The sequence below is a fragment of the Oncorhynchus mykiss genome, chromosome 23 (genome assembly GCF_013265735.2).
Source record: "Oncorhynchus mykiss isolate Arlee chromosome 23, USDA_OmykA_1.1, whole genome shotgun sequence".
Taxonomy (NCBI): Eukaryota; Metazoa; Chordata; class Actinopteri; order Salmoniformes; family Salmonidae; genus Oncorhynchus; species Oncorhynchus mykiss.
The window spans coordinates 1,553,120-1,567,758 of NC_048587.1; the positions used below are offsets into that span (position 1 = coordinate 1,553,120).

Consider the following 14,639-nt stretch of genomic DNA (forward strand, 5'->3'; position numbering starts at 1 on the left):
GCCATGACTACATGGAACTCTATTCCACAGAGCCATGACTACATGGAACTCTATTCCACAGAGCCATGACTACATGGAACTCTATTCCACAGAGCCATGACTACGTGGAACTCTATTCCACAGAGCCATGACTACATGGAACTCTATTCCACAGAGCCATGACTACATGGAACTCTATTCCACAGAGCCATGACTACATGGAACTCTATTCCACAGAGCCATGACTACGTGGAACTCTATTCCACAGAGCCATGACTACATGGAACTCTATTCCACAGAGCCATGATTACATGGAACTCTATTCCACAGAGCCATGATTACATGGAACTCTATTCCACAGAGCCATGATTACATGGAACTCTATTCCACAGTACTACATAGAGCCATGACTACATGGAACTCTATTCCACAGAGCCATGACTACATGGAACTCTATTCCACAGTACTACATAGAGCCATGACTACATGGAACTCTATTCCACAGAGCCATGACTACATGGAACTCTATTCCACAGTACTACATAGAGCCATGACTACATGGAACTCTATTCCACAGTACTACATAGAGCCATGACTACATGGAACTCTATTCCACAGTACTACATAGAGCCATGACTACATGGAACTCTATTCCACAGTACTACATAGAGCCATGACTACATGGAACTCTATTCCACAGAGCCATGACTACATGGAACTCTATTCCACAGAGCCATGACTACATGGAACTCTATTCCACAGTACTACATAGAGCCATGACTACATGGAACTCTATTCCACAGTACTACATAGAGCCATGATTACATGGAACTCTATTCCACAGTACTACATAGAGCCATGACTACATGGAACTCTATTCCACAGTACTACATAGAGCCATGACTACATGGAACTCTATTCCACAGTACTACATAGAGCCATGACTACATGGAACTCTATTCCACAGTACTACATAGAGCCATGATTACATGGAACTCTATTCCACAGTACTACATAGAGCCATGACTACATGGAACTCTATTCCACAGTACTACATAGAGCCATGACTACATGGAACTCTATTCCACAGTACTACATAGAGCCATGACTACATGGAACTCTATTCCACAGTACTACATAGAGCCATGACTACATGGAACTCTATTCCACAGTACTCCACAGAGCCATGACTACATGGAACTCTATTCCACAGAGCCATGATTTCATGGAACTCTATTCCACAGAGCCATGATTACATGGAACTCTATTCCACAGTACTACATAGAGCCATGACTACATGGAACTCTATTCCACAGTACTACATAGAGCCATGACTACATGGAACTCTATTCCACAGTACTACATAGAGCCATGACTACATGGAACTCTATTCCACAGTACTACATAGAGCCATGACTACATGGAACTCTATTCCACAGTACTCCACAGAGCCATGACTACATGGAACTCTATTCCACAGAGCCATGACTACATGGAACTCTATTCCACAGTACTACATAGAGCCATGATTACATGGAACTCTATTCCACAGAGCCATGACTACATGGAACTCTATTCCACAGTACTACATAGAGCCATGACTACATGGAACTCTATTCCACAGTACTACATAGAGCCATGACTACATGGAACTCTATTCCACAGTACTACATAGAGTCATGACTACATGGAACTCTATTCCACAGTACTACATAGAGCCATGACTACATGGAACTCTATTCCACAGTACTACATAGAGCCATGACTACATGGAACTCTATTCCACAGTACTACATAGAGACATGACTACATGGAACTCTATTCCACAGTACTACATAGAGCCATGACTACATGGAACTCTATTCCACAGTACTACATAGAGCCATGACTACATGGAACTCTATTCCACAGTACTACATAGAGCCATGACTACATGGAACTCTATTCCACAGAGCCATGACTACATGGAACTCTATTCCACAGAGCCATGACTACATGGAACTCTATTCCACAGTACTACATAGAGCCATGACTACATGGAACTCTATTCCACAGTACTACATAGAGTCATGACTACATGGAACTCTATTCCACAGTACTACATAGAGCCATGACTACATGGAACTCTATTCCACAGTACTACATAGAGCCATGACTACATGGAACTCTATTCCACAGTACTACATAGAGACATGACTACATGGAACTCTATTCCACAGTACTACATAGAGCCATGACTACATGGAACTCTATTCCACAGTACTACATAGAGCCATGACTACATGGAACTCTATTCCACAGTACTACATAGAGCCATGACTACATGGAACTCTATTCCACAGAGCCATGACTACATGGAACTCTATTCCACAGAGCCATGACTACATGGAACTCTATTCCACAGTACTACATAGAGCCATGACTACATGGAACTCTATTCCACAGTACTACATAGAGCCATGACTACATGGAACTCTATTCCACAGTACTACATAGAGCCATGACTACATGGAACTATGTTCCACAGTACTACATAGAGCCATGACTACATGGAACTCTATTCCACAGTACTACATAGAGCCATGACTACATGGAACTCTATTCCACAGTACTACATAGAGCCATGACTACATGGAACTCTATTCCACAGTACTACATAGAGCCATGACTACATGGAACTCTATTCCACAGTACTACATAGAGCCATGACTACATGGAACTCTATTCCACAGTACTACATAGAGCCATGACTACATGGAACTCTATTCCACAGTACTACATAGAGCCATGACTACATGGAACTCTATTCCACAGTACTACATAGAGCCATGACTACATGGAACTCTATTCCACAGTACTACATAGAGCCATGACTACATGGAACTCTATTCCACAGTACTACATAGAGCCATGACTACATGGAACTCTATTCCACATCAAGTAACTAAACAAAAGCAGTAAAATCTGATTTAAGAAACAGATAAAAAAACACCTTATTGAACATTGAGGACTTGACACACACACACACACACACACACACACACACACACACACACACACACACGGATTGTGTTGTAGTAGAGTAGTGGCCGGAGGGCACACAATGTATTGTGAAATCTGTTGTAAAATGTATTTTCATGTTTTAAAAATGGTATTATTATGTATATTACTGCCTTCATTTGTGCTGGACCACAGGAAGAGTAGCGGCTGCCTTGTACAGTCTGACTTGTGATGGGACTGTTCACCAAAAGTGAGCCTTTATGTTAGATTCCTAGGGGCTACTTTCACCAACTACCTCGTACCCCTCTACACACTGACTCGCTAAGTCACTCCTTGTATAACCTCGTTATTGCTATTTTATTGAGTCACGTTAACTATTTGCTTTTTTTTTTTTTTTTTAAGACATTGTTCTTACGTTTTCAATCGGTATTGTTGGTGAATAGCTCGTAAATAATTATTCCACGGTCAAATCTACACCTGTTGTATTCGGCGCAAGCGACAAATACAATTTGTACTCCGTGTTTACTTGGTAAGTTATGCAGTGAAAGTTAGCCAGTTAGCAGACAGTTGTAAACTGACTTTGACCTTCTGCCAGCCTGACAAGATAACATTAGCCAAATGACAAGCTTGCTACCAGAATATTGCTGTGAATACTTGTGTTTCTCTTGTTTGGCAGACTGCGGTTGTCCTAAAAACAGCATTACTACATTCATGTAAAGCTAGATAGCAAGATGGCTAACTATTTCATTTGAGCAAGTACCACTAACTAACCAGTTAGCTTGGCTAACTATTAAGGTCATTTGCAGGGCCTGCGATGGACTAACAACTGACTGTAAACCCCGATAAGACCCCAAAACGTACCATTCTGGAGGAGATGACTGCAGGACTGTGCTTTGTGTTGGAACGGCTCCTCTGCAACGCCTGGAGGTTGCAGTTAAATCGCAGGACGTTTCTCAAAGAGAGATACATTGCGTTATTAACCCAGCTGTCCCTTCAGACCAGGGCGGAACTAAAAATGAGCCAACTACACGTCTGTGTTAGGGGGGCGGAAACATATATTTGCAACATTTCTTGTGCACGTGAGGGGGGGGTATCATTTAAAGCAGCACACCGAATCAAAAGCGATATAAAAATGTTATACTACATTTGACTGTCTTCATGCCGTTGAAACAAGTGACGTTGTTTGATATTACTGTATTTGTCATGACATTTTTAGGCCATTTGGTTTGTCTAAACTAGTGTTGGGAAAATGCAAATGTGTAAGCGATCATGTATCCTGTATAGCCGCTAGTGGGCGCTATTTACATGTCTTTTTGACGGATCTCCACGTCAAAAAGACTTTTAAACAGCGGACACAAGCGGCTTTCTAGGCTAGAAATCATGCAATGTTGACTCCTAAACTGACAGGCACAGAGGGATAGGTGAACTTGAATTTATGTTTATGTTGTTTGTTGATGTAGCACTACTAATTTTAGACCGTCCCCTCGCCCATACCCGGGCGCGAACCAGGGACCCTCTGCACACATCAACAACAGTCACCCTCGAAGCATCGTTACCCATCGCTCCACAAAAGCCGCGGCTCTTGCAGAGCAAGGCGAACTACCACTTCAAGGTCTCAGAGCAAGTTACGTCACCGATTGAAACGTTATTACATTGACGCCTGAGAGGAGTCCCCAGATCAGTTTTTCAGAGTTGCCACCAGTCCTGCTTTTACTTGAGCAGGAACATAAAAGTAAGGCATGTGATCCATTAGAAGTTGTGCAATGGAATTATAGACAACTTAAAATATTGTCAGTAAAAGTAGCACTCACTTCTGTCATCATTAAGTGTTTTGAGAGGCTCGTTAAGGATCATATCACCTCTACTTTACCTGTCACCCTAGACCCACTTCAATTTGCTTACTGCCCCAATAGATCCACAGACGATCCAATCGCCATCACACTGCACATTGCCCTATCCCATCTGGACAAGAGGAATATCTATGTAAGAAGGCTGTTACTAATTTCAAATGTATATACTGTTTTCTACTGTGTTTTAGTTAATGCCACTCCGACATTGCTCGTCCTAATATTTAAATATTTCTTAATTACATTGTTTTACTTTTAGATGTGTGTATTGTTGTGAATTGTTAGATATTACTACAATGTTGGAGCTAGGAACACAAGCATTTCGCTACATCCGCAATAACATCTCCTAAATATGTGTATGTGACCAATACAATTAGATTTTATTCGATTTTTAATTATAGATACAGTTCATATGGGTTTAATACCAATTTTCTGTATAAACAGCCTCTACAATATAGCCTCTTCAGTATCACCAGCGAAGCACCATCACACCTCCTCCTCCATGCTTCACGGTGGGAACCACACATGCAGAGATCATCCCTTCACCTACTCTGTTTCTCACAAAGACACTGCAGTTGGACGCAAAAATCACACATTTGAACTCATCAGACCAAAGGACAGATTTCCACCGGTCTAATGTCCATTGCTCGTGTTTCTTGGCCCAAGCAAGTCTCTTCTTATTATCGGTGTCCTTTAGTAGTGGTTTCTTTGCAGCAATTCAACGATGAAGGTCTGATCCACGCAGTCTCCTCTGAACAGTTGATGTTGAGATGCGTCTGTTACTTGAACTCTGTGAAGCATTCATTTGGGCTGTAATCTTAGGTGCAGTTAATCTCTAATGAACTTATCCTCTGCAGCAGAGGTAACTCTGGGTCTTCCTTTCCTGTGGTGGTCCTCATGAGAGCCAGTTTCATCATAGCGCTTGATGGTTTTTGCGACTGCACTTGAAGAAACTTTAAAAGTTCTTGAAATCTTCCAGATTGACTGACTTTCATGTCTTAAAATCATGATGGGTGTTGTTTCTCTTTGCTTCTTTGATCTGTTCTTGCCATAATATGGACTTTGTCTTTACCAAATAAGGCTATCTTCTGTATACCACCCCTACCTTGTCACAACACAACTGATTGCCTCAAACTCATTAAGAAGGAAAGAAATTCCACAAATTAACTTTTACCAAGGCACACCTGTTAATTGAAATGCATTCCAGGTGACTACATCATGAAGCTGGTTAAGAGAATGCCAAGAGTGTGCAAAGCTGTCATCAAGGCAAAGGGTGGCTACTTTGAAGAATCTCAAATATAAAGTATATTTGGATTTGTGTAACACTTTCTTGGTTACTACATGATTCCATATGTGTTATTTTATAGTTTTGATGTCTTCACTATTATTCTACAATGTAGAAAATTGTTTAAAAAAAATACAAAATAAAAACCTTGAATGAGAAGGCATGTCCAAACTTTTGACTGGTACTGTATGTTTTTTAAAAGGCAGTAAATGAGGCTGAATGAACTGTTTCTCTGCTAGACAAGGCTCTGCTGATAACCAGGTGTAACAGTGGTAAGGATTCACTCCATGGTGCTGAAAAGAAAGCTCTGCTGTTGGGACAGCTTTATGTCGGCCCTAACAGTTTGTCACCATTATATAGTGCAATTAATGTATTGTTTAGTGTTGTGTTGTGTAGTGGCTTTGCTGGCATGCATAAAATCTTTTTTGAGTTTGCCATACCAAGATTTACATGCTAATATCGCCACTGATTCTAGTATTCTAATTCCTAATTCTATGGAAAATACTGTATCTTGAAAACCGGAAACATCCGCTTTCAGCCGCTCCCCCTGGTGAGATTTTGGTTGGCTGAGCCATATTAGAAAAGGAGGAGATAAGAATCCCAACAGGAAATGAATAGAGGAACATATAACGCTCCGCCCAGCAGACTGTCGACCAATCACGTTCCCGTTATCAGCGGTTGCTAAGCTAATCGTCAAGCAATCCCTTCTAAAGGTCTGGGTATGACTCCAGAAACGTCCCTATTTTCCTCGAAAGTACTTAATGTCATGATTTCCACGCTTTACGATATTACAGAGGACAAGTTAAGTTTTAGATAACTGTAATATAAAGCGCCAAACAAATTAAATGTATCATTATTATTATCTCAAATCCTGGAAAATATTTAATATGTTGAGCTTCTTGTTCACATAATTGGTGCTCAGGTTGGATTTTTGTTCTAGCGCCCAATTGACTCCTTGAATGAGAGAGGAGTTTAAGGGAGAGATCAGTTTTAAAACTTCAACTTTTTCTCTCATTTGCATGGCAAAAAAATGTGTGTAGAATTGCAGGAAATTAGCTTTTAAAACTACATACATTTCTCAACACCACCGAGATGGGGGGCCTTTTCTAAAATCCCTTATCACGGCCACTATATCAGCCCCTTTTGGATCTGGTTTTGGTTTGTCCTGATTTGAGGTTGTTTGTTCACGTGACATTTTGTGAAAATTCTGGATCCGAAGTCCACGCCCCTTTCGTCTGTGATTGGTCAACAGTACTACTCCTAGTAGGAGTGGGAACATGACATGGTTGTTGTTTGTCATTCAATAAGAGATGCACAGTTTTTACCCTTCTGAAATAAAAAAAACTAGTCTGCTCTGTATATCTATCTTCCTGTAGATGGCAGCAATGATGCTCCTTCTGTTTAGTTGGTCCAATAAATCACACAGGCAGGCGGCACTCAATGGGGAAAAGTGAAACCATGATAGGCCACCCTATGTGGGTTTTTTTTTATCTAACCTTTATCTAACCTTTATTTAACCAGGCTAGTCAGTTAAGAAAAAATATTTTTTACAATGATGGCCTACCGGGGAACAGTGGGTTAACTGCCTTGTTCAGGGGCAAAACGACAGATTTTTACCTTGTCAACTCGGGGATTAAATCTAGCAACCTTTCGGTTACTAGTCCAACGCTCTAACCACTAGGCAGCAATCAGGTCGCAAACCATAAGCATTTTAATTGTTGTCCAAGAATCTATGATGTTACTTGGTAATCTGGGGGCAGATAAACTGTAATTACATGTAGGTGGCCTAATCATCATAATGAGTCCTTCATTTTAACACTATGGACCTAATCAGGTGATAACAGCGCTGAAGACCCAGTTTGTATAATTTGTTGAAAACGAATATCCATCTGTGAGACAACAGATTATAGTCCTAAAGCCCGTGCCTACACCCTCTTACTTTCTCTCTCAGTAGACTGGATAAAGCAGCCTAGACGGCCTTATGGATATTCATGGGATTAGCTTTAATAATATACCACATATTTATAATAGATACAGTTGGGTGTTTGATGATAATTGATTTTTATTAACAACCGTTTCTATTAATTGACTCCATTAAATTCCAAACGTCTCTAAAATGGGCCATGTGTCGCCAACAACGTCGGTGCCGCTCGACGACATTAGACAGCGATGACCACCCACCCTGCTCTCTGTAACTATCAGCTGTTGTCCGAACAGAAGTCCGGACGCCACTCCGATCAATTCACTGCAATCATTGTCAAAGTCCAAATATTAGCCATCTACTAATTTGACTTTCATGTGAGGCTATATGTCTCAGCTTCCCTCATATCAGTGTTTATTCTTCGGGTCTCTTTTATCTAAATTACGACGTTAGAAAGTTCCCTTTATTGGAGTGACTCGCTTGTAGAAAAATCGAATCGGCTAATCAGTGGAACTATTGTCAATGGGATTTCAGCTTTGCGGCACAATTTTGCATCAAGACAAAGAACAATAACTGTTAGAAGAGCTGAAAAGAGCCGAGGTACAAAATTACAGCTTCAGTGAATATAGAACGCACCCAAATAGGCTGCGAAATATTACACAAATGTTCAACGTGTAGGCTAGGGCCTGCTCGTAGTCACGGGCTCTGTTTTAAACTGGAGAGAGCACAGATGACTTGTTATTGATCAAACTGAAACATTAGAGAAGTTATAACGGAATTTGTTCATTACTGTTTAACAGAGAAGAGGAAACGATGCGGGAATAATCCGATAGAGCCCCTACTCGGTTAGCTATTTAAAACCACTAACATTCATAATAGACCCACAACACACAGCACTGTTATACTGACGGGCTACTATAGTGTCTCTCTATTGGCTCACTGATACAGGAATCAGTCTCGGGATCATTTCAATCATCCAAATCATGAGTTAATCACCTGTCACAGACACAGTTGTATTTTACAATCTGTTGTTGCCGTTTAAATCTGAAGTAATATTCTGTGATAATGTGCTCCAACTATCCGAATGATTCAGGCCATTATAATTTACTTTTTACAGATTATAGGGTTTTTTCTACGTTTTATGCACATGGAAAACCACGTGAATAGCCTGTTCTATTGAATCTGGAAAACCACGTGAATAGCCTGTTCTATTGAATCTGGAAAACCACGTGAATAGCCTGTTCTATTTCATCTGGAAAACCACGTGAATAGCCTGTTCTATTGAATCTGGAAAACCACGTGAATAGCCTGTTCTATTTCATCTGGAAAACCACGTGAATAGCCTGTTCTATTGAATCTGGAAAACCACGTGAATAGCCTGTTCTATTTTATCTGGAAAACCACGTGAATAGCCTGTTCTATTGAATCTGGAAAACCACGTGAATAGCCTGTTCTATTGAATCTGGAAAACCACATGAATAGCCTGTTCTATTTAATCTGTAAAACCACGTGCCTATTGAATCACTTATAAAGAAATGTCTTTTTAACATGTGCCACGCGTCAGGAGACGTTCATACCATCTTTCTTTATTTTTAACAGATAACACGTAAAGGCCTATTTTATTAATGAACATAGGCGCTTAAAGGTAAGATAAAGGATAGCCTGATTGGATATTATTGAATTTTAAGTGTATTTGCCGAGGGGACCAATCGCAGTGTGTGTGTGTGTACCTGCAGGAAGTGGCCTGCTCCGTTATCTCCTCCCTCTAATGTTGAGATATGAAGTAGCTTTAACTGAGGTCACACTCACCAGCCAACTCGTGGAGAGAGAGAGAGAGAGGCGCCTATAGGTTTCCTACACTTCTTACTTTGACAGCAGAAGATAATATAGTTGAATAGAGATATTATTTAGTACCAACATAGTGTGATCATGCAGTACCAACACAGTGCGCCTTCAGCCATGGGTGTTCCTCTTTACGCGCCGACCCCTATCCAGCCCGTCCACCCAACTCCTTTCTACATCGAAGACATCCTGGGGAGAAATGAGACCCTGACCCAGTCTTCAGCGGTGGTCTCCACGCCAAATCTACCGTCACCGAATTCATCCTTCACCAGTTTGGTCTCTCCGTACCGGACCCCCATCTATGAACCGACACCGATCCACCCTGCGTTCTCTCACCACGCTGCGCTCACCGCCACGTATGCCTCCGGGGCTTTCGCTAATTCACTGTACCCATTCCACCGGTCTATGGGGGACTATACTCTGATCAGGCACGACCCGCTTGGTGAGTTCAACTCATATCAATCTCTTATTTGTTTGGATGATTTTTCTGCTGAAATTCGTTAAAGATACTTTAATGTTGACAACTACTCTACGTCTGTAATAACCTATGTACAATGTGTAGGCGAAAGGAGATTAAAAGTTTGTGCGTGTACTTGATTTTTAAACTAGATTCTCATTCCCTGCGTGCTGCAGGTTTCCATCCTAAAGTGGTAGTATGTTTTAGAGGTAAAAATGTGTATATCATGCTTGAACATAGTTGATTTACTTCAGGCATAATTTACCTAAATACATTAAGTTATCTGTTTAGTTTGCTAATTGTTAAAGTGTTAGGGCCACTTAAATCCACCACCTTGAATTTTTTTTTTGTGCAAAATCCGTTATTGTTTCTAACATCCGATGCATCCTGCGACTACAACATGCTCTAAATCACTTGTTATTTCAGCATTAAAGTGTCGCCCTGGGGTGAACTGCCTCTCTGTTCAGCAAGCCTGACCCTTTCCGTTCATACAGGAAGTCTTGAGCTCTCGATAGGAGTAAATCTGCTTTCAGAAGCTGTTGAATGTTTTCCTGGCGGCCTCGAGCAGCCTCTTCCCCGGGAGTCGTGCATGATGCTGATTATTTTATCGACATCCTCAATACAGACACATTCAGGAAACACTCGACTTCTGATAGCCGGGATCCGTTTGTCTGATATTGTTCATTTCCTCTGCGGTGGATTGTGACTTTATGGTTGCTAAAATAATCAAACTGCAAAACATGAAATAGGCCTATGAACTGACGCAATTTAAAATCTTTAGGGTGACTTTTGAATTTATTTGAATTTCACTATTTCATCCAATTTATTTAATTTATTTAATAATTCAATACATGCCTATAAGAAAAATATGGGTTTGATCATTGTGCCACAAAAACAAAATATTTTGGGGTATAATGAATCATATAATTTTTAAAAAAGCGATTATTTATTTTTAGCCTTTTGGAAGATATATATGTATGTGTATGTGTATATATATATATTTATATATATATATATATATATATATATATATATATATATATATATATATATATATATATATATATATCGTTTTTTTTAAAGGATTTAACTATTGTAATGGTGATTATTATTGTATTCTTATGAGGTTATGCTTATAGTTTAATGAGATAAGCTGATTAAAACACATGTCGATTTTAAATAGCATCAATTGCAGTATGTTGATGGAAAGGTCGTTAGTAATGAGAGAAACTGGTGAGGCAAAGCAACAGGAAACACAGGACGGATATTTTGCCATAGTTCTACTCTCTCCACTCTGCTTCAAGTTTCAACTCACGGCCTTCCTTAAAAACTGAGGTTAAACGGATGCCTGCAAAACACGGACAAGAAAGATGATTAAAACTGTAAATATTTGCATAGAATCATTTAGGCCTCTGCTGGAGGAGAAACGAATCAAGTTTAACGAAAACAATTTTGATTTATTTTCACTTTTTTGGAGGGGCTACTTTAAAGGTCTAACATTAAGCATATAATTCTGCCCCATTTGTCTAAACATGTTTTTCAATATTAAATCATTATTTTTATTTTTTTTTGTCTTCAAAGGTAAACAACTTCTATGGAGCCCGTTCATTCAGCGTCCACTGCACAAGAGAAAAGGTGGACAAGTCCGATTCTCCAACGACCAGACAATAGAGCTGGAAAAGAAGTTTGAGACACAGAAATACCTTTCACCCCCCGAACGAAAACGACTGGCTAAAATGTTGCAACTGAGTGAACGACAGGTCAGCAGTATGTTTTATTAGGGGCCCACATCCAGTATCTATTCATGTCAGTTGGGTTTTATCCGTTTCACCCGTATCATCAATTACATTATTTTTTTTAAAAGACATTTCGTTCAACTGATTTCCGCATAGGCCTATAGTCTTAGGTAAATGATCTGACACAGAATCTAGTAGACTAACATTTTAAAACATTTCTCGTTGACATTGTTTTCCAGGTGAAGACGTGGTTCCAAAATCGAAGAGCCAAGTGGAGGCGACTGAAGCAGGTATTAATAAATTAGGAAGGGTTTAATGTACTTTTCGATTAAAGTTGTCAATTATGAATAGAGAAAAGGCTATTTATATCTAATTTCAAGCTAAAAACAAACAAACATTTAATATAGATTTCGTGCTTGAGTAGCCTGTGCGTAAAATTCATGCACAATGCCAATGTGAAATGTACGTTGTGGCTGATTGGTCACCGTTGTTGTTATTTCCCCCCAGGAGAACCCTACCGGCAGTAAGACAGATCTGGAGGACGATAGCACCGGGAGAAACTGCGAGGAGGGACCGGAGTCCGGTGTGAGCCTCAGTCCGGCCCGGGACCAGAGATGTAGGGCTACAGAGATGACGCACACTCACAGTCGGTTGCAGTGTTCCACGTCGCCTCTATCACAAGGACAAATAGAGTCAGACATTTCAGACGATACAGACCAAGAACTGGACATAGAGGATGACATGGAGTTCCCACTGAATCCACCGATATGAAGTCATCAGATCAGTGTTTACATGTCAATCTGGACGTTGTCCCACTGGGTGACTGACGGCCCGGGAAGAGGACCAATAGCCCGTCAGTAAACATTGTTGTAGCATCTTTCTGGAAAATAGATTTGTTTTTGTATATAAATACCTGTATATTTTGTGATGTTGTTTTATTGTCATTATGAGTTTTTTAAAAATAAAAATTAATTGAGCAAAAAATGAGCGTCGGAACGGTTAGGCCTACAAACGACATGTTTTACTCTAGGACGCCCACAAACCTCACTGGACGTGAACGTGAGCATTTCACGGTACTCATGCGACATATACAATTTCATTTGAAGGTCCCCTCGTACCGGTTAAAAACACGAAAGGACGTATGTGGAAGTAGTTTAGTGGCATTTATTTTTTTTTAAAATATTGGTACAAATATTAAAATACAATCCTGATCTTTCTTATACCTCTCAGATATAGGACAGACACTTTAAAACAAACTTCCTTTTCATGCATTTTTTGTTGTCGACTAAATCAAAAAGCTAAATGTTTCTTGGTATGATCATCTTAAAACAATTCCACGTGTTAGTTTAGTAGAACCCTTTTGAAATACACTCTTAATTAAACTAACGATATCTGGGCTGCGTCTCAATATACCACATCCGCTGATTCTGGCGCTGATTTAGGCGCTAGTTTTGGCGCTGATTTTGGGTTTTGTAGATGGGATGCAGTTTATGTCAGAATTTACCATAATTGACTTTTGCGTAGCAGGTGTGTTTGTCAGACCATTATGTGACCTCCCGAAAATCTGTCTTCTCAGGAAAATTTCTCCAGAGTCTAAACAGTTTTGTTTTGATCTACCACGCCCACAAGACTGTCTGAAGGGAACCCAGACCTGACTGTCTGAAGGGAACCCAGACCTGACTGTCTGAAGGGAACCCAGACCTGACTGTCTGAAGGGAACCCAGACCTGACTGTCTGAAGGGGACCCAGTACTGACTGTCTGAAGGGAACCCAGACCTGACTGTCTGAAGGGAATCCAATACTGACTGTCTGAAGGGAACCCAGACCTGACTGTCTGAAGGTAACTCAGTACTGACTGTCTGAAGGTAACTCAGTACTGACTGTCTGAAGGGAACCCAGACCTGACTGTCTGAAGGGAACCAGACCTGACTGTCTGAAGGGAACCCAGACCTGACTGTCTGAAGGTAACTCAGTACTGACTGTCTGAAGGTAACTCAGTACTGACTGTCTGAAGGGAACCCAGTACTGACTGTCTGAAGGGAACCCAGTACTGACTGTCTGAAGGGAACCCAGACCTGACTGTCTGAAGGGAACCCAGACCTGACTGTCTGAAGGGAACCCAGACCTGACTGTCTGAAGGTAACTCAGTACTGACTGTCTGAAGGGAACCCAGTACTGACTGTCTGAAGGTAACCCAGTACTGACTGTCTGAAGGTAACCCAGTACTGACTGTCTGAAGGTAACTCAGACCTGACTGTCTGAAGGGAACCCAGACCTGACTGTCTGAAGGGAACCCAGTACTGACTGTCTGAAGGGAACCCAGACCTGACTGTCTGAAGGTAACTCAGTACTGACTGTCTGAAGGGAACCCAGTACTGACTGTCTGAAGGTAACCCAGTACTGACTGTCTGAAGGTAACCCAGTACTGACTGTCTGAAGGGAACCCAGACCTGACTGTCTGAAGGGAACCCAGACCTGACTGTCTGAAGGGAACCCAGACCTGACTGTCTGAAGGTAACTCAGTACTGACTGTCTGAAGGTAACTCAGTACTGACTGTCTGAAGGGAACCCA

General features: G+C 40.8%; 2 protein-coding genes across 4 annotated transcripts in view; one reads left to right on the top strand and one right to left on the bottom strand.

The window, feature by feature from the left end:
* LOC110515109 (fumarate hydratase, mitochondrial) overlaps positions 1-4,010 on the bottom strand; it is a 39,623-nt gene extending 35,613 nt beyond the window's left edge. For all 3 annotated transcript variants that reach the window (XM_036960022.1, XM_036960021.1, XM_036960023.1), the window contains exon 1: positions 3,841-4,010. In XM_036960022.1, the coding sequence (XP_036815917.1) occupies positions 3,841-3,948 (108 nt within the window). In that variant the 5' untranslated portion in view covers positions 3,949-4,010. The remainder of the gene's footprint in view (positions 1-3,840) is intronic.
* A 5,842-nt stretch (positions 4,011-9,852) lies between these two features.
* Positions 9,853-13,045, top strand: hhex (hematopoietically expressed homeobox). Its single transcript, NM_001165094.1, is given in 4 exon segments — positions 9,853-10,316; positions 11,913-12,091; positions 12,307-12,357; positions 12,575-13,045. Coding segments are annotated over 4 exon segments (849 nt in total). The 5' UTR covers positions 9,853-9,961; the 3' UTR covers positions 12,839-13,045.
* Positions 13,046-14,639: the final 1,594 nt, after the last annotated feature.